General features: G+C 35.1%; 1 protein-coding gene across 12 annotated transcripts in view; it reads right to left on the reverse strand.

Moving 5' to 3' along the window:
* HERC1 (HECT and RLD domain containing E3 ubiquitin protein ligase family member 1) overlaps positions 1–20,370 on the reverse strand; it is a 105,288-nt gene that overhangs the window by 77,871 nt on the left and 7,047 nt on the right. For 10 of the 12 annotated variants that reach the window (XM_032195046.1, XM_032195055.1, XM_032195053.1 and 7 more), the window contains exons 2-7: positions 7,101–8,056; positions 5,244–5,339; positions 4,766–4,960; positions 3,291–3,602; positions 2,559–2,655; positions 904–1,047 (exon numbers count right to left, since the gene is read on the reverse strand). In XM_032195046.1, coding sequence (XP_032050937.1) covers positions 904–1,047; positions 2,559–2,655; positions 3,291–3,602; positions 4,766–4,960; positions 5,244–5,339; positions 7,101–8,030 — 1,774 coding nt within the window. In that variant the 5' untranslated portion in view covers positions 8,031–8,056. Of the gene's footprint in view, positions 1–903; positions 1,048–2,558; positions 2,656–3,290; positions 3,603–4,765; positions 4,961–5,243; positions 5,340–7,100; positions 8,057–8,200; positions 8,255–17,469; positions 17,509–20,370 lie in introns of those variants that run through there. The other 2 variants (XM_032195045.1, XM_032195044.1) reach the window with 2 other exon arrangements.

Here is a 20,370-nt window from a genome sequence, read left to right on the forward strand (position 1 = left end):
AAAGGAAGAAATACAAATGGGAAGTATTTCTGGAGTATTACAACTATCCGAAGTACCCCAAAAGAATTATTTTCAGATTTCCAAAAATGTCAAGGCATGCTATTAAAATTAGCACATTATTATTTTTATAAAACATACTCTCTTTCAAATACAATAATTACAGACTTCAGGAAATAAATATTTATTGTAGTGTCCTTATAAATGGAAATATCAATTCCATATAACTGCAGTATTCATTTCCTTCTACTTAATTGCTAAAGCCTTCCAAGGCACTAAACCTACCATATTTGTCCCAGATTAAAAAAAAGTTCTCTCTCCTTGTTTCTAAAATCATTTGGAAAAAAAAAAGCCAACACGCTTTTCTACATTTTTTCTAACAGCCGTGCGCACTTGTATCTTAAACATTAATAGTTCAATTCCCCTTTACTTCCCCTTTAACTTGAAAACAGATCTTCTCTACACATCCACCATTTTTAATCAATGACCTTAAAACAAAGACTATCATTACAGTGGCTTTGTAAAGTGGCGTTGTGGTGCTTCGCTGCCTACTGGGGGTAAATCAACAACATGAACAAATACATTTTTGGCCATATCAAGTAAGCAGGCTTATTTGAAAGTTATCTGCAAGCAAAGCATTTCTTCCAAAATCATTTACATATGATTTTAGGTTTCTTCTTTTCCCTTCAGATATCTGAAAATCCATTTTTAAAGTCTATAATCTTGCAATTAAGCTTTAAATACTGTATTCAGATTTTACTAAAATCTTGCCTTGAACAGCTTCTTGAACCCAATGGCAAAAAAAAAAAAGCAAACAAAACACCGACCAAACCTGCAAGGAGTATTTAGACTATACAGTAACTGGAATACAGTGAAAATTAATACCGAAACATTAGTTTTACCTACCATTATCTCCTCCTCCAAAGGACCATACTGTTCTGCCATCTTTGGACAGAGCTATTGTGTGTGAACTGCCACAGGAAACCTCTCCTACATTACTAATATCTTTTACTAAAGTAGGAATGTTGCGACTGTTGCTGTCACCGTGACCTAAGAAAAACAGAAACATTCATTTTCTTTTTGTGAAGATTTAAGATCCTATCGTGGTCTGTAATTCCAGCAAAATTTAGCAAAACCCATGGAAATTGTAATCATCGCAATTTAAAATTTCCGCCCACTTTTTGGAAAGATTTTTAGTAGTGTCAGGAAGATATCTGTAGTAAGGTTAATAAACATTTCATTTTTATAAGACAAACTGCAGAACACTTCTTCATAACTTACTACCGCTAAATAATTTTTTACCTGGTTTATAAGAAATAAAAAGAATTACTAGTATAACTGCCATTAATACTAGTTGACAAGGTAGCTATCCTTCCTAATACTGGGCAGCACATATGCTGAACAGCATAAGGAAACTGAAATAGGGGCAATTCTTACTACTATCAATAAAAGCAAACGTTGTGCACAGATGAATGAAAATAGCAAAGTAGACCTTTCTATATAGTCCTCTCTGCAGAAACCTAACACATTACAGTATCACCTAACTTGACAGAAAAAAAATACTGTATGGCATCCGTAAAGGACTGAATGCGAAGGAATTACTATGGCCTAATTAAATGCTACTTTTTAGCTACACACCAGAACACACCACTACACAGTTCAAGTTACCCTACGCATGTAAAAAGACCACATTAACCCAAAATTCATTAAGAACTTTTCTCGTAAGTTCCTCCAAAAATAATACGTTAAACCTGTAACCTAGTGTGTCTCCTAACAGTAGGGCTACAGCTCAGCAATTCTGTGATTCCCTTGAAAATCTCTGACGGACTAAATTGTAAAACAACATCCTCCTCATGTTTTGTCTCTGCAAGTTGCTTGTTTTCACCACTCTACTTGGGAGATCATGACATTCAAATCAAAGACAATAGAAGGAAACTAAAGTCCAACTTAGAGCAATTTTCTGTGCAAAATCTGGTATTTCAACAGACCCTGCTTGAGAAGGATAGTTTTATACTAGGCATGCAAGCTGTACAATAAAGATGATGAAATAGATAAAAGTGAAATTAAAAAAGATAGAAATGCTGTGTTCATCATTTCAGTTAGATTTATTTTTTTAGGCAAAATGACAAAGCCATTTTGGGAAACTCAAATGTCAAGTTTCTTTATCAATATCGCATTAGAATCAGACCCCTGATATTATTTGCCAGTTATTCATGACTGCTTAAAGAACCATCCTATCATCTCTATATTACGTTCATCTAGAGCTCTAGTTTATTTTAAATACCTGTTGTTTACATTTAAGTGGCAATGGCTATCATATATAATCTTATAATGAATGAACTAAGTTTTCTTGGAAAATAATCATAGAATATTTATAGAATTAACTGCACTGAAATTTTTAATAGCCTTTACACTAGTATTTATATTCATCTATACACACGCACACCTTTGTATACATGTGCATATGTATTTATATTTAGAAGGGACAGTAAGAGAAAAAAGCAAGTATCTATAGCATCATTACTAGACACAGGAATTCTTTCAAAAGTATTGAAAATTACCTAATCTTCCAAAGTCTCCTTCCCCCCATGTGTATAGCTCTCCATCTTCAGTAACAGCAGCACTATGCCTGTATCCAGCTGATACACATACAACAACCTAAGACACATGTGAAAATAATAATTACATTTTTTAACAAATAGGAATTTTGAAATCTTATGAAAGTCAACTTTCGAAAGGAGTCATTATACATCTACGCTTGTGCAGAGCAAGTACACAGCCAAATTAATTTTTGCGAAGTTTACGGCTTAGGATTTGGTAAGTGGAAGTCAGTACACATAGAGGTAAGTTTATCTATAAATAGGTCATGATTTATTTAACATAACAATATCCCAGCCTTACACAGTAGCAGAAAGAAGCAAAAGCAGGTGTTTAAAACATTGGCTAAGACATCAACATATATGGAAAAGAAGGCCTTTTTGGACAATACAAATGAAACCACTAAAAAGTTGCATGTGAAAAGTCATGATGTTACAGCTAACAAAAGCAATGTTCTTCTGAAACATCACTGCACTTCAACAAAATCATGTAAGCAAGTTCTAGTAGTGCAAGAAGGTTTATCAACAAAGCTATCGTCCAAATCACATGCCTAAAGGCAACAAACAAGTTAAAGTGCTTTCCTGAAACAGATCTAACTTCAAATAGAAGTTTACATAAAACACAGAATCTTAAGATTTTATATATTTCAATTTTTAAATAGAACAAACATAGGTGTGCTCCTATACAAAACATACCTTCCCTTGCAGAGGACCCTGAATAAGCTTGGGATATTTCTGAGTTGAGCTATTTCCATGACCCAGTTTTCCGTAGTCACCATCACCCCAGCTGAAGACTTCCCCTTCTGTTGTAAATGCTAGAGTGTGCCCATCAGATCCTTTTGAAGATGATACTTTTTTAATAGATCTATGAGGCTCAAAAGTCAATTTCTTCAATGTAGACTGGTTATTAGAATCACCCAGTCCTAGTCTCCCATAACTGCCTTTACCACAGGCTCTAACAGAACCATCTGTAGAAATTACAAAAGTACAATATTGTCCAGCTTCAATCTATAAACAAGAAAGGTAAAATATTAAAAAAAAAAAAAAGAAAGAAAGAAAGAAAAAAGAAAGATTAGATAAATGTAGAAACCATCTGTAGGTCTTAAAGCATGTATTTTTGAACAGAATGTCAAGTTTCTTTCTATATCCCTTTCATATAGTATAACATAAAAACTAAGGAGAGTTAAGACTCCAGCAAGCAATAAAATTCTAATCCTTGAAAAATACTTGATGAAATTATTTTCTTTATGTTGAGGACATAAATAGCGATTAAACGGTTCTTATTTGCATCTCTTCTATAGACTGCAGAACTCAGGCTGCTTTCAGATCTCCTAGACCCATGAAATGGACAGTCTTTGAAGATACATTAATTTATTACGATTAAAAAGACAAAGTAACTCATTCCACTCCTGTTTTGTTTCAGCTCAGGTTTTGGGGTGTGTGTGTGTGGTTGTTTTTTTTTGTTTGTTTTGTTTTGTTTAAATGCATAAGCTTGCTTTATGATTCCTGGTCCTAGAGTTCACTGGCATATACAATGAATCAGAGAAGTCAACAAAAACAATTTCAGAAAATGTACCTAAATTGTTTAGTGACCCTGAAAAATGCTTTTACTTAAGTCAACAGTGCAAAGCCAATACAGCAACAGAAAAGCAAACTATTCTGTGTCACGCATCAATAGAAGTGCTACACTGCAACTGCACAATCTGTGACTGAGAGCAGAAAGAGCATACTGTATATTGATTTTCAGAAAGCTAATTAAGGTTTCTGTGCCAGCAGTTAGCCCTGTTTGGACTTTTAAATGAGACATACTTGATGTGAAAAACACCAATGGAAAAGATGATTAAGTACTTAAGCTATCTTTTAAACAACAGTGATAAAAACCTACAGGCAAGCAAATTCCTCTCTAGAAATGCATTTCATTGTAAATTAGATAATTCAGTCTTTCTTCTTACATTGATATTGATGTATGTGCATCATTAAAAAAGAAACAGAATCCTTTTTCCAGGCATCAATAAAAGTAGTGAGATATTTTCTGTAAAGTAACTTGTGTGGTTAATTCTTGTACCTTTATTACAACTTTGGCACTTAGAAATTAAGCATTACTTTCCCGTTTCATGCTGTAACTACGAAGGTGTTAGGTTTTACACTGTACTGTTATAAATGTCACTCACAGTCTGTGCATCAGAAAAACTTGGAGCAAGCTTGGGTTGAAGTATTTTCTCTTGAGTTCCTTCTACCAGTTGATGACTGCTGTTGCTACCCCAAACATAAACTTCACAGGTCTCAGAAACAATGGGAGCATCACCCGTTTGAATGCTGTCAGGGCTGGCACATGTTCTTGAGTAGTCTGATGCCATTCGACAAACCTATTAAAAAGAAAGATTTATTACACAGTGTATTTTCATTTATCTCCCTATAATAGTGTTTGATGCAACTTAAATTTCTTTTTGGTACAACATTGCCTAAAACACAAATCATCACCTTACCATCAGTAACTTTTCCAAATTACTTCGTTTTTCTGCATCTTAGCTTTTCACCTTGTTTTGGCCTTCCTCTTCCGCTCCAGGATAACTCAGCAGAGACTCAACCCCATCCAAACATACACATCAATCAGATGTAAAGTACAGTTACCTTAAATTCACGACATACCTCTTCGAATAAACACAGAGCTGCCTCATAAAGAGAACATAAGCCATCAGACGTTCTAGTTGGCTCTCTCCATTGGCTCCGGTCAGCAGATGATCCCTACAATTTTTAAGTGTTATTGTGAGAAAAATGCTTCCATATAGCAACAGTGCTACAGTACAAAATACAGTAGGGATTTGTTGTTAGAGTATGTATGACATCTCCATACATTTTAGGGTAACAAAAATGTGACAAGTGTTCGTTGAACATTCTTATTTATCCATTTTTGTGAAAATACTTGGGTTTAGAGTTAATTTTTCCTAATACAGTTTTGTTCTTAAATGCATTTTATTTGTGTTCATTTTAAAATGATTACTAGTTAAATCATAAATCAGTAACCATCATTATTTTTATGCCCACATTACCTCTACATTTTGGTTTGTAATTTTATATCTAGTTAAAAAAAAAGAAAACACACACACAAACACAACAGATAAAGTTCAGTCCTGCTACTGCCACACTTCTCTCCTACTTACCCTTAGGCTGGAAAAATACGGAACCAAACAATTTGTTCTGGCAATCCACTCTCTCTTCCCTTTCATCTTGCAAAAGCCACATATCCTAGCATGCAATGAGTTTGTAACCTATACACCAGAATCCTTCACTGATATAATATAGATGCTATACATCTTTCCTCAGTCAAAAGAATAAAACTTACCTAACACAGCAGGCTTACATTCCTAAAGAAAGCAGATTTTAACAACAGAATTGGTGTGAAGGAAGGATCTGCTACTGGCTAATGTGAAAACAGATTACGTTCAGAATTTTAAAAGCCCTATTAGAATCAAAGCAACACTTTAAAGAGTTGGTCCCATCTAGAATTTGACACAAGTCCTCCATTAAAACACTGAATAGCAGTAATAAAACTACAAATAGCTCTACTCCTTCCTATAAATATGAACATAAACTAAAACATAAACAGTATATTACTAAGTTGTGTTACTGTATGGCTAGAATTTTTTCCTATAGTTTAATAATAGGATTTCAGTAGTCTGCACAAAGGAAACTAGAGCTGCTCATCAACCACTCTAGAAACAGAATTTTGTATTTCTTCAAATTTTTAATTAAAAAAAAAAAATGCATTTTTTAGTAAGTATTGGAAAGTTGAGAGGGGAGAGAAAAACAACCGCACTTCAGGGAAAAAGTTGTTCTCTGTTCCAGTGAGTGTATGAGGCAGAAGCTTACTACAGCTGTCAATTGCACACTGTGCGTTAACTTCATAACTTTAAAAATATTCATCTAGGATGAAAAGTAAGCATTCAAATGACAAAGCAAGCCACATGCCTTATTTACAAACAATTTAGTCCGTTTTCATAGGGTATAAATTTCCAAGCAGTAGGAGAAATGCTAAACATCTCAAATCTTACTGATTCTCTAAAAATGTATAAACAGAGAGGTGAAACTTTGAAAAAGTGTATTGCAAAACTCTGCATTGTGAACAAATTCAACAAAGCAAGCCTTAGAAACAATTTCATACTTTTTAACTCTTTTGTTGTCATCTTATCTTAAATATAAAATGCAAGTGGATTGGATGATGTCCCTGATTTTTTCCTAAAGTTAAATGTAACACAAGACAGGAATTACTCTGTTTCATCTCCTGTACCTATGAAGAAATGGGTGGGAAGAGAGGAAGAAAAACATAGTGGATAACAAAAGAATTACTGCAAAAATATTGCAAGTGAAAGAAGCTTTTTTAAAACATGTTAAAGCAATTTATTCAATTAAGAACTGCCAATATGGCATTCAGTGTTGAGAAACTGTGTTTAAGTTAAGAATGCATCTGTATTTGCTAGGTAGAAAAATTAAAGCTGGTATACCTACCAAAGACCGCCGCATCTGCATCAATATACTCATAAAGCAATCAAAGCTGATCATCCCTTCTGGGCTTTGCAGCATCTTGGTCTTCTCCATGCTGTTTACTACAGCTGAAGCACTTAATGCCATTTCTATCCATTCAAGAAGGTATCGCAGAGAACCTCGCTGGGCAGCCAAGCCAAGAAGCAATTCAGAAGCTAACCTACGACCTAAAGTATCTGCCCCAGAGTTTGGAATTGTCACTCCTTTAAGAAATGTTGTTACTTGTGATAAACAGTCCAACCCCATCGGTGGAATTTTGCTTTCATTTGCTAAAGATAAAGGTGGTAAAGAGCTCACAACTTCTATTGCAGTATGGATAACATCATTGCAGAGACTGAGGCCAGGTCCCGATGCTGGCATCATCCAGCTTTGTCTCAGCAGTGCAAACAACAAGCTTAATCCAGTCCGTACCCCCATTTCTATAAGTGCATCTGTACTCGACCGAGGACGTTCACTGACAGAATGCACATCTGTTGATCCAGAACTGCTTTCTGGCGAATGCTGCTGTTGTTTCACCTTACCCTTATCATGGTATTTATTAGAAAGTGCATAGAAGACACGCTGCAATACAAGGAGACGTTTTCGAAGTGCTCCAGCAAATGGAGAGTCTGAGCACACCATCTTAGCCAGTGCCAGCTGGCTGCTAAGAAGAGCATCCAAATAGTGGTCTTGTTCATCGCTAGATAGAGATTCCCGCTCAAAATCCGGAAGCTGAGGTCCTTTGAGGCACAGAACCTGCTGGGGCAATGGCACTACTTCTTTATTGCTAACTAACTTAGCGTACAAGATGGAAACTCCCTCCCTTGTTGCAATAGATTCACTGTCTTCTGTGATCCAAGAGCTGTTTAGATGTTCAAGCCATTTCAGCTTCACAGGTGGGACCATAGCTGCCATGTTGGTTTACTCTTTTGCCATTAGGCCTAAAGATGGAAAAACAAACAAACAAACAAACACAAAAAACATGTAAGTAGGTGTGCATTATTATCTACTAAACTTACTATTCACACAGTAGGACAAATCCTAATAGATCATTAATAAAGCAAGCAGCAAAAAAGTTTAATCACCAAAAATCATCGAAGTTGCACCATTCTGTCCATATTGCAAGAATCTGGAATTCAGAGCCAATACTGATAGTTCAGGAGTACTGTAAAAATTACATTTTGCAGATTAATTTTGAGCTTTGTTTTAAGCAAGTACATGGACATGCAATTTCCTTAACATGCTGTAAGAACTGTAGTAAACGTCTACATATTTTCTAATTCCATATGCATAAAAATTAACACAAAGCAAATTTAATTCTGCTATAATTCAATGAAAGTATACTTCTAAACCTTTTGGGGAAAATAAATATTCTTTTTGCAGACAGGACAATGACCTCAACAAATGCACAAGATCATACACAACTGAGCACAAGTGAATGGAGTACCAGTGTAAAACATGACAATAAATAAGACTACTAATTCAGGCCATAAGTAAATGCTCAACCTGTCAAGCATACTCTAAGTCCTGCTGTCACAAGCCATTCTCACCACTTTCTACAGCAAGCTAGAGATCTCCTTAAAACTCAGGTCAGAATGTTAAAAGGAAACCAGGACAGATGATTTTAAGCCACACAAGGGTGGCACATTAGGAAGATCCGATTCATTCAGTGAATAGGCTCTTCAGAGCCAAATACGCATCACAGCTACTCCAAGTAAATTTAAAGTATCAAATATTACATATTACATTATATTAATATATTTCATAATGTGTGACTTTGAGAGCATTCAAATCTTTTAGGAAGGATTTTAAGGAAGGGATCACTAACAACATGGAGGTAAAATAACAAATTTCACAATGAAACACTTTTCCAGGACAGTTCTAACTTGACAGCTTCCACGATTCTTTCAAATCAAACATGTCAGTGAATTTAAGAAATCTTTTTCTGCTGACAATTTTAGGGGAGAAGAAAAACATATTACACCCTTTTATATAGATTCAAATTCAATGAAGCATTATGAACGAATTGCTACAAAATTCCTGTGATTCTGATGGTTAAGATGCAATTCCTTGCCACATACCACAATGCTTTTTTTTTTTTTTTTTTTGGCTGGCACTAGCCCCTAAAATACACCTCTCTACCTCTCTTCTGCTTGCTGCACCACCTGAACCCAAGTCATCCTATGTAGCTAAGTGGAAAGATTCCTTTTTTCCATTTAACTCCCTCAAGAGACGGAATAGGGTCTGAGTTCTACATAAACAGTCGAAACCTCTGTTAGAAAATCCTTGCGTGAAACTCAAATGCTTTAATATCAACCCACTTTCAACCCATCTTAAGTGAAAGGTAGTTTTCAGACTAACAGTTAATTAGAAGGGACTGCATCTTTTGTTCGCTGTTTTAAAATTACAGTTCTAAAATAAATGACCAAATGCAAAAATTACATTTAACCATCTTACAGAAACTCAGATCTTTTTGAAACTTAATCTGAGTGCATCAAATTTCAAACTGAACATGGCAACACGTTTAAAATATGTAAAACCTTTAGAAGGGAGCATACAGTATTGGCATAGCAGACTATTTTCTGTACACAGTCCTTTCTCTTAGGATGACATACCGTCTTGTAGTCCCCCAATGTTCAATAACAGCAAATGTCTAAATGTCTTAACCATACCTCTCAAAGTGGAATTGTAACCATTAAAAATGCTCAGAAAGGCATCTTTTATGGTCAAAAACATACAGTATCATTAGACAATGCTGTAATAAGCTAATTTTAAAAATTAAGGTGTCAAAAGTTTATAGAGGAACTGTATGTTCTAAAAGAAGCTACATAGAGAAGACAAAATTTGGAGGAAAAAGAAACAAATCAAGTTAGTATCTAGTTAAATTTCACAGAAATCATTCTTTATCTTGAAACCAACAATTTAATATTTTGATGAACTAGTTGGTAAAACAATGACAACGCAAAGTACAGAGGCACCTCTATTGCTGTAGACAAGTATGTCACATGGAGAGAACTGTATGCAAATGAGAAGTAATAAGACTAACAGCTTGAAATTTAATATTAAAACATGCAAGCTCACACAATTGTGAATAAAAAAAAAATCTCCCATAAGTAGAGAACCTATAACTTGAACATGCAAGTAGGAAGAATCTAGTGACTCACAAATGGATTATGAGTCATGACAGAGACCAAATACTTGCCTGAGTAGCATTAATGAGCATTTCCAGAATGGTTTGGGAAGGACAGGGTAAGGGAAGCATTTTTACACAATGTTACAAAATGCTAATCAGTCGGATGCCAGCTGGAATTCTGGAAATGATTTCTGTCACCGATATCCTGACTGCAAAGAAGACTGACACTGGATCATGCAGAGAAAAAGACTATTCTTCTGATCTAGCCTGAAGAGAAGACTAGGATTGTGACCTTTTAGCATAGCAAATCAAAAAATAAAGAAACAAAAAAAGCTCACAAAAACTGCTACAACAAATTTGGTCAACAAATTTGGCAGGGAAAAGAAAGAGGGTGAGGGGAGTGACTAAGTAAGGAAAAGGATAATACAGGCATAAGAACAAAAGGGTGTGAAGCAATCACAAATTAATTAAATCTGAAAGCCTCCTAAATCTGTTCCCAGTTAAGTTCTGCAATGACTCTTTAATATAAGTAGACAACACTTTTAAAATGGAGTACATGTATAATAAATTTTGGTATACAACTCAAAGAATTTTCCTAGTCTCGTATTTTCATTCTGCTACAGAAAGATTTATTTCAGGCTAACAAGATGATCTTCCCTGACAAGCTTTCTGTTACAAAACTAAATCCTAAGTAATCTGCACCAAGAACACAAAGTCAAATTTGTTCCAATTTTGCTATATTTAGAGTTACATATACATTTTAGTTATTTAGAAAGTGCCTAGTGCTGTCCTACTGACTGCTTTCTGACAGACAGATGAGGATGTATAGGGAAACACTGATATCAATGTAGCTATGCAAAACCCTTTTTTTGTTATGACACACAGCATCTCACCATAATTCACTTCTTCCAAGTATTACAGAATTGTATTTTATCATTAGCAACGACATTTTTATTTGACCTGGTTACAATTTTCAAAATAAATACAAATAGCATTTACTTGGAAGACAGGTAATTCAAGGTTCAGATGTGGAGAAATAAAATATTGCAGAACTGTTAAGTATCAGCATTACAGTGATTTACGCCTGCGCTGAATCATGCAGTGGGTGACCATGCTCCTGCATAGTCATATTCTTCTCCTCTAGGATAAAGAATACTTTATCCTATACCACAGAGTAGCTTTTCTGACCAAAATGTAAACTGCTGAGCAGCTCACACCTCTCATAGTAACAAGAAATTCTACAGAAAAGAAAAAAAAACAACAACAACAAAAAAAAACAGGGAAATAAAACTAACAGTAATCTTGCCAAAAAACGAAGTGACATCTAGAACTTCCATGCATATGGTTTAGAGCTCAGAAATGGAAGTTACGAGTATTTTCCAAAATTTATTCCAACCAACCCCATGAACGTATGCCGCTGGTACCCAGAGCCCAGCTGCTGCAGGGAGCAGTGTTTGCACTGTCTGGAAGTGTTGGCTTACATGAAACTCAGCCGAGATACAAGCAAAGCCTGCACTAGGAGAGCTTTTTAGCAGGGTTACTAGCCCAAGCCCAACACCACGTTAATGCAGTCATGCAGTTTTCAAGTTCCAAGCTAGTTCACAACTTTCGCAGCAGCATGTACAATAAAACTTTTCAGTTCATTCCGTCTCATTATTTCCTTTCATCTCATGATTTCAGGCTGTTCAATGAACACTTAAGAATAAAAAAATGAAAGCCACGTGGTTTTGGAGTAACTCGCTTTCAGAATATCCACTTAATTACAAATTAAGGAACGGCTTCGTTCCCAGATCTTATCCATTGTTCTGGATCCCAACTCTGGCATTAAGCAGGAGAAATCTACAGAAGAGTGTTAGGTAAGTGCAGTCTGCACTCAGCATGCCATTTTTATATGCACCCCATATAGTTCGAAAACTGTCTACTTTTGTCTTACTATTTTTAGTGTTCCCTTGCAATCTAGAGGCATTTTATTTAGTGTTTTGCAAATGGATTTGGGATATTTTTTTCTAACTTCAGTGGATATATTGCAATTAAATGGGTATTTTTGTGTTATCTTGCTTGCTTAATATTTTTTTACACTTCCATAAATACAGAATTTTCAATAGACAGCTTTTGAACCCAACAGCAAAATCCTAACGCAGAAGAACCGCATGCAGGGGAAGTAACAATGAAGCCATTAAAAACACCAGAGTTCCTTAGTTATTGTTTATACAACAATCCATTGCTGCCAAGGTAAAAGCACTGATAACATGACAGAAAACTTGTCATTCTGAAAACGAAAGCTGAGCTTGAAAAACTTCTCCCATATAAGAAGGCACACCGATAGCAACCACTGAGTTTAAGGTTCTTCTAAGACTGACAAAATGTAAGAAATGCAGTGGAATAAATCTGAAGGTAACTAAAACTGCCTTTATAATCTACTAACTCTGAATTCCAAGATTTTTGGTATATGGTCAGAAAGCAATCTAGAAAACCTCCGTGTAAGAGCTGATTCAATGATTAAAAAAATTTATTCTAGGGACACGTCTAAGTAAGTGGAAACGCTAATTATGCATAACTGATGAAGGAAGCTTTGTTACACGAAGAGTAAACAAGTAACACTGAAGATAGCAAAGCAAAAAGGTAAGCATGAAACCACCTTCAGCAAAACCTCTGGTAAGGTCAAAAGTCATCTATGCTTCTCATAAACATTATATCGAGGAAAACATTCACATATTTCTTACCCAATTTAACAGATGCCAAGAAAGGAGCTTTTTTTTGAGTCTTCCTCAACAAGTGCTAGGAGGAAGACTCAGAAACCTATGAATACTACTGGCAGTTCAAAAATAAAAAGAACTGCTGCCAAGCAGAAGATGAAGGAAAAGGGATTTGCCCGCTACCCTCTTACAAACTACTGCTAAGGTTGAGGGGAAGTGATGCTGAATAGCTTTGTGAGTCACAGGCAGTGCAGTAGACTCTACAACTAAACTGATTAAAAAGCTTAGATTCATCAAATACTCTACTAGAATATTTGCTGGATGAAGAACAAAGCTGTTAATTACCCTTCACTTCAACTGAGACACTAAATGCTATTTTTTGCCTTTTAGGTCACATGTAAGGGAGTGAAAAGAAAAGAACCTTAAAATGAAAACTGTGAAAACAAGAGAAATATAATAAAGGTGGCTTTTTTCCCCTGAGCTAAAAGTAGAGTAGGATATTTAAATAACAAAAGAAAATATGTTTAAGAGAGCTCTCCGTATTTCCATATTTCATGAAACATGGAACTTAACTAGAGCATAGGCAAAAGTGGATTTTTTTTTCTCTGCATCAGTCCACCATTTAAAAAGCACACACCAAAGAGTAGTCCACACCTTGCAAAGCTGTACCATGAAGCATGGGTCATCCCCATGTTTTAGGTTTGTGTTTAGAAGCACAAAAGAACAAGCCAGCTCTCTGGTCTGTTCAGAGCTTTCCCCATTGTATCTGGTGAGACCCTACCTGCAGCACTGAGTTCAGTTCTGGGGCCCCCCACGTAAGCAGGACATGGACCTGCTGGACCAACTCCAGAGGACACCATGGGGATGCTCAGAGGGCTGGAGCACCTCTCCTATGAAAACAAGCTCAGCGAGTTGGGATTGTTCAGCCTGGAAAAGAGAAGGCTCTGCTGAGACCTTAGAGCAGGCTTCCAGCACCTAAAGAGGGCCTACAGGAAAGCTGGGGAAGGATTCTTTGTCAGGGAGTGCAGCAATGGGACTTCAACAGCTTTAAATTGAAAGGGGGTAGACTTAGATTAGATTTAAGGAAGAAATTCTTCCCTATGAAGGTGGTGAGGCTCTGACCAGGGAAGCTGTGGCTGCCCCATCCCTGGAAACGTTCAAGGCCAGGCCAGATGGGGTTTGGACAGCCACGGCTGGTGGGAGGTGTCCCTGCCCACAGCAGGGGGCTAGAACCAGGTAATCCTTAAGGTCCCTTCCAACCCAAACCATTCTTTGATTCTGTAAACCAAGTGTTATCTGTAACCAAACATACAAATTACCACATGCTATACCACTCAAACTGTAAGCTCAGGATGAAGTTTTGACTACTTGCAATAATTAGTAAGCACAAAAAGTTCATAAAAGGCTGTATTTCTAATGCAATTAGATTGAGTTAATAGAAATTTTGAATATTATGAAATTATATAAGTAAATGTCCAGTGTGCATTTTCATGAGAATGAGAAAACTCAGAGAATGAAAGTTCAACATTAACGTAATTTCTCCTTTTCCTATATATTTCTGTTCATCTATTTACTTACATGATGATTTAAAGAGCTTCTTTTTTAGACAGTGCTACATCTAAGGAAAAATAAAAAATAAATAAAAAAACATGACCCTGCACATATTTGGTAGCAAAACAGAGTAAATGCTAATAATATTTAATACATTTATCATTTTCCCCTTTGAGTTAAAATATAGAGAAAAAGAGGAAAGGTACCGTACTTTTGGGGAAAAAATGAAGCCTGCAGTGGCCTACTAAGCCTAGAGAATTTAAAATATTCAGTGTTATTACAAGGCTTTGTTTTCTTAAACTGGAAATGATTCAGCCTGAAATCAGACATCTGTAACAGTTCTCTTAAAATATTCATTTTTTTGAGATCTAAGTGTGCCTACATTAACTAATAAACCACTTGCATTATAATGTGGAAGGCCTTTTGCCTTCATTAAGAACAACAGATTAAAAAAAATCAGCTTTAAGATTCAGTTTATATCACTAATGATGTAGGCCAAACAGTAAATACTTTTACAGAAGAAAAAATGTATTTTTTCTACCTAAATAGTAACTATACCTGTATCTTAAGATGTAAATAATGTTCATCTCTTCATCACCACTGCAATTTAACATTCAGACACTAGAACTTCACCTTGCAATTTATCCCAGCTTGTTTATTAAACACAGTACAGTTTATTTTACACAGCACCATGTCAATGACTGCATGAACAATACTCTGATGGAAAACTGACGTAGCAGATATAACAAAACAAGTATTTCACAACAAATATATGAGCACACATACATTTTTTGTATGTATTTATAGTAAATACTATAAATGTTAACAGTATTTCATGTATACGCATCTGAAGCAGAAGTAAGTTTTGGTTAGTATTTCTTCTTTTCTTTCCAAAGGGGAGTATTTCTTTCAAAATGTTGCAGTTAATATCAAAAAGTAAAAAGTATGTAAAATGTGTTTTTGAGTATGTATCTATACAATGTGCCATACAAAAGTTAAAATGGGACTAGAAAGTAAGTTTTCCAGCCAAATATTACCATCTCCTAAATTACTAGAATGTGAAAAAAGCAAACAGTTAAGAGTTCTTATAAATGCACTTAGCTCAGACAACTGTCAAATCCCTAAGATATTTAAGTTCCCAAAACTGTAGTAAAAATCTAAGATGTTTTTGTTTTTTCTCACTTTCAGGTAAGTGGGACAGCTTTGATCAACTTCAAATACACGTATAAGAACCACTCACTAAAGGAAAAAATAAATAAATAAATAAGTTACAAAATAGGTTATTAATAGAAATTCTCAATTTCAATACAGTCAAAGGACTTCCGAATGTGCAAAAGGCATGTAAATATTCCTTTATTCTAATACAGGGAGAGAAGGTGGATTTTATATATATATATATATATATATATATATATATAAAAAAAAAAAAAGAGGACTTCTGCATGAGGTTGAAGGTCAAAGCTGAGCTTAGTGGGAAAGACTGCTCCTGGACAGCATGTATACACAACCTCTCAAAAATAATTTCCATAGTCTCACCTTTCCAATTCAGCTTGGAAATTATAGGAGATACTTGAATTTGTCATCAAAGAACTGTTTCCATGCAGCTGAGCAAATTTATCCTAATATAAGTAAACAGGAAGTTCCCTTCTTGGATATACATGTACGTTTTGAAAAGATTACTAAAAAGGTGTTGTTGTGTATAGATCTAAGAGAAAGATTAACCTGAAAAATAAAAGAAAGATGGAGATTGCACAGAAGCCACAGGAACTATGGCTTACAACACGCACTGTAGCTTCTTTTTGAGGGAGAAACAGGACAACAAGGAACCACTCTACCTAGGGAACACCAAAGAGAGAACTCAGAGAACTCTAATTTCCTGCAGGAAGAGACTTGGGTATGACAGTTGAGGAAAGAAAAAGTGGTATTTTTATATTTGTGTTTAAAGAAGGTTTTCTAAAGATTGTTAACAAGTAGAAGACAGGAATATTATCTTATTGGTTTAGAAAGCAAAGAGGGTAACAGTACAATTTCCCCATACCATTTGTTTTTTCCAGTCCTTAGCAAACATACACAACTCATCAGTGAACAGAAACCACCTAAAAATGTGGAGGGGAGGAATTGATTTTAGGGCTTTTTTTTTTTTTTATATGTATATTATGTTCCCCAACTCAGTGCTTCTACCTCATTACCAAATGTGTGCACTCATCATATTCTATCAAGAATTTTGACGATAATAAAAGAGGATAATAAAAGACGATAGAGGAAGGAAGAAGGTACAGCTGTGCCCAAACCACTAAAAGGAAAAACTGAAAATATACACAAACAATTCAGAAACATAGTTAAATCAATGTAGCTAAATCAAATATACAGTGATTTCCTGATGTTTGTGTATACCTGAATCTTCCTGCTCAATTGTTGTTTTACAGCTTTGTGCTATCCTCCCTGCTTACAAAACCTGAATAAATAAACATCATAATACGGGGATAAAAAAGCAAAATGGACCTTACATAAAATGTTGTCAAATGGACATGATAAACAGTGAGAATATATTTTAACCTAGTCTGTAGATATCACTTGTCCAGTCCATTGAGATTTTAAAACTTGTAAAAATGATTCTTCAACTAACACGCTTGCAACTTTCAAAGCTTTCTACAGCTCATGAAAGCCTATCCCTCCCCTTACTTTTCTTTTAATAGTAGTAAGACTTTCCGATAAGCACACTTGGATTGCATTTTTGCAAGCCTGCATGCAAACAGAACTCAGAGCCCAAATATTTTCAAAATTCCAAGTAGATTTAAGAGATTTTGCAAGTATTTCTTTGGCAATCAAAAATACTAGAAACATCATTGCTTGTAAAAGATCAATCTCTTCCACTGGCATCTCAGTGTAAGTTACACAACTGAAGGAAGGTTTGACTATCAGGTTATCATCGTAAACTCTTACGATTTTACATGCATATAAAGCCTCTTCTTACTTGAAGATTTGGAAAACGTCATATTCTTCTGCTCAGAAAAATCACGGCATGCCAGCCAGAGAAATAAGAGAAAAGAATTGTGTGTTGTAGGCAGCAACACTGTGGCTCACCAGTAATTTAGTACAATGTTTCTGGAGAAAAAAAAAAAAAAAAAGATAGATGATATTATTTGTAATTATAAAGTGATTTGAGCAATGCTTATAATGATAGAAGAATGAAACTTACCATTCTATCCAAATTTTACATTAGCTAATTATATTTCTCCCTACAGTATCAACTGAATAAAATGTATTACTATTCACTTCCTGTATAAATAATGTATTACATATAACACAATTAAAAATTGCTTCAACGGTCTACCCCCAAAGGCCAGAAAATAGGCAGAGTTAGGAAGTTATTTTAGCATTTATGAAGGGCTAAGTTATAATACTGCCTGTCAAAACCAGGATTAATTTCTGGAAAAGTATTTGCAAGGTAACAAAAACAAACAAACAAAAATCTAACTATGATCCAGAAGCTTCTACATTCTGGAAAGACTACACTGGAAAGACAGCACCACCTGATCAACCACAATCTGCATAAATTAAGATACAGTGTCTTCACTCAGTGTGAAGAAAATACATTTTCTTAAACCAACGAATCTAGGACATGCACTAAAGAGATTAATATGGTCAGAATTTAACAAAGCCAAATGTTACCTTTTTTTTTTTTTTTTTTTTTTTTTTAAACGTGGTCTGACTACAGGGGGAATCGAGCACAGACAAAAACAACTACTCTGGCAGAAGCTAAGTGCTCAGACTCTTAGAACTGCTACAAAAATAGTTGAAAGCTCTTATTTTCTGCAGACCTCTTGAAAAACTGCCTGTAGATACAAGATTTCAACCCTTAGACCTCCTAAAAATCAGAAGTTCTCACAGTTTCACAAGTGCTCACTCTCCTTTCTGCAACTAACAATTTCAGCGAACTCTGTAAGATGCTGATGGCATTTAACTCTATTTTAAAGGTACGTACCTAAAAAGGCATGCAACACTAGAAGCTAGAATTCGGCACCGTCAAATAAAAGGCAGCAACCACCACAACTAAAGAGCACACCAGGAACTCGCTGTGACACTCACATGCCTGGATTCTGTTTACTGCCTCGCTGTAATGATACTATCATTCTCCAATGGATTGGTAAATATATTTTCTAAATTGAGTCCAAGAAAAGCAAGGCTTTAACAAATATGCAAATTTGTGTTTTTCTGGAGAATACAGTTCCTCAGTGTGTGTTCACTGACATAATCTTTCTCAAGTTTACAGCAGTTTCATTTACTATTTTCAGCATGAGTAGTGCTAGAGTAAACTATGCTAGAGGTACTTTAAGCATGATGTCACCTGGGTGGTTTCTGACAAGGATTAGAAAATTTAGCGTTTAAACAGATGGCATTCAGGGTGCACTACAGCTCTTAATCTTGGTAACAGAAATTTAACCTGTTTTTTCAACAGTGAGAAATAACTTCTGTGGATAGGATAGAAAAATCAAGGTTTTTGTGCCATACACAAAACTCAAAAAGAAATTCACAGTCAGATTAATCAGGTAATTCTCCTAGCCCATTAAGAAAATAATCCAGTTCATTTTCTGAAAGTTAATAGTGATTGTTCAATGGTAACACGTTTGGACTGTTTAAAACTTCCTTTTTCTCCAATGTTAATTTAGCTAAGTTCTGAAGAAAGCAGAAGTCCCATATACATAGCTGATCACAGGTCTAGAACAGTTAATTTATTTTAAATATAACTGAAAAACTGATGCAATAGGCTTTTATTTACTGCCTCAGTGTGATGACAATATACTTCAGTTACAGAAGTGGAATCTCTTCAAACTTGCAACATACTAATTTTGTAGCATGAGCACTTAGAACCCTTACTATTATTAACCCTTACACTATTTTATATTCATTCAAATGAATGTAACATTCTTGCCACTAAACCTAAGTCTTTACCTAAATCTACTAAATTATTATCTCAATGTTCTGTGCAATTCCTAACAAGGCTATGATGCACAAAAGAATGTGATTATTTTTATTTCGTCCCTGCACTGTCAGCTGAAACCAAAGACTCTCTCTTTGCACAGAGGCAATGCATACCTCTGATCATCAGTTTCATCCATCCTTCTCCTGCTCCCTCTATTGCTGTATGATCATTTGCACTGACACAATGACATTCAGATGCATGTCTCTATGTCCATCTGCATGACATCTCCAGAACTGAACATGGAATGCAAGCTACTGATGTGTCTTGAATTCAAGCTACTGATGTATCTTGAATTTATACAGCCGAAGGGCTGTTTACTCGTTTTGCCAAGTTCCAGTCCTAGCAGTTCCTAACATTTCACAGAATGCCATATCACCTCAACTTTTTCCATTCCTCTTTTTCATGCTTCTTACTTAAGAGGCCCACAAAGTCCCAGTAAGAGCCATGCTTCATGTTACCAACTGTTATGATGCTGCAACTTTTGCAATTCTTAACTGAAGTTTTACAGTTTTAATGTACAAATAAAAGTTTGATTTTCATTTCTTTATTAATAAAGGCATATTTTTATAACATAGGTAAGGTATATATTTGCATGCATTACACATTATTTTTGCATTTATATGGTTTTATTCATTTATATACACAAACAAATAAATATATTACTTCACGTTATATATATATATATTTACATATATATATACACACACACATACATATATTACATTCCTTAGCAGCAGATACCAGGGCTCCAAACAACACTTTTTTCTTAAAAGACTTATTCAGAAACCAGGAATATATAAAATTAATTAAAATCCTGCCTTCAAGAATAAATTAAATGCACGATTTCAAGCAGGAATCTTTCCCAGGCACATTTTGCTTTCATGTGAAAAA

This window comes from Aythya fuligula, chromosome 11 (genome assembly GCF_009819795.1).
Source record: "Aythya fuligula isolate bAytFul2 chromosome 11, bAytFul2.pri, whole genome shotgun sequence".
Lineage (NCBI taxonomy): Eukaryota > Metazoa > Chordata > Aves > Anseriformes > Anatidae > Aythya > Aythya fuligula.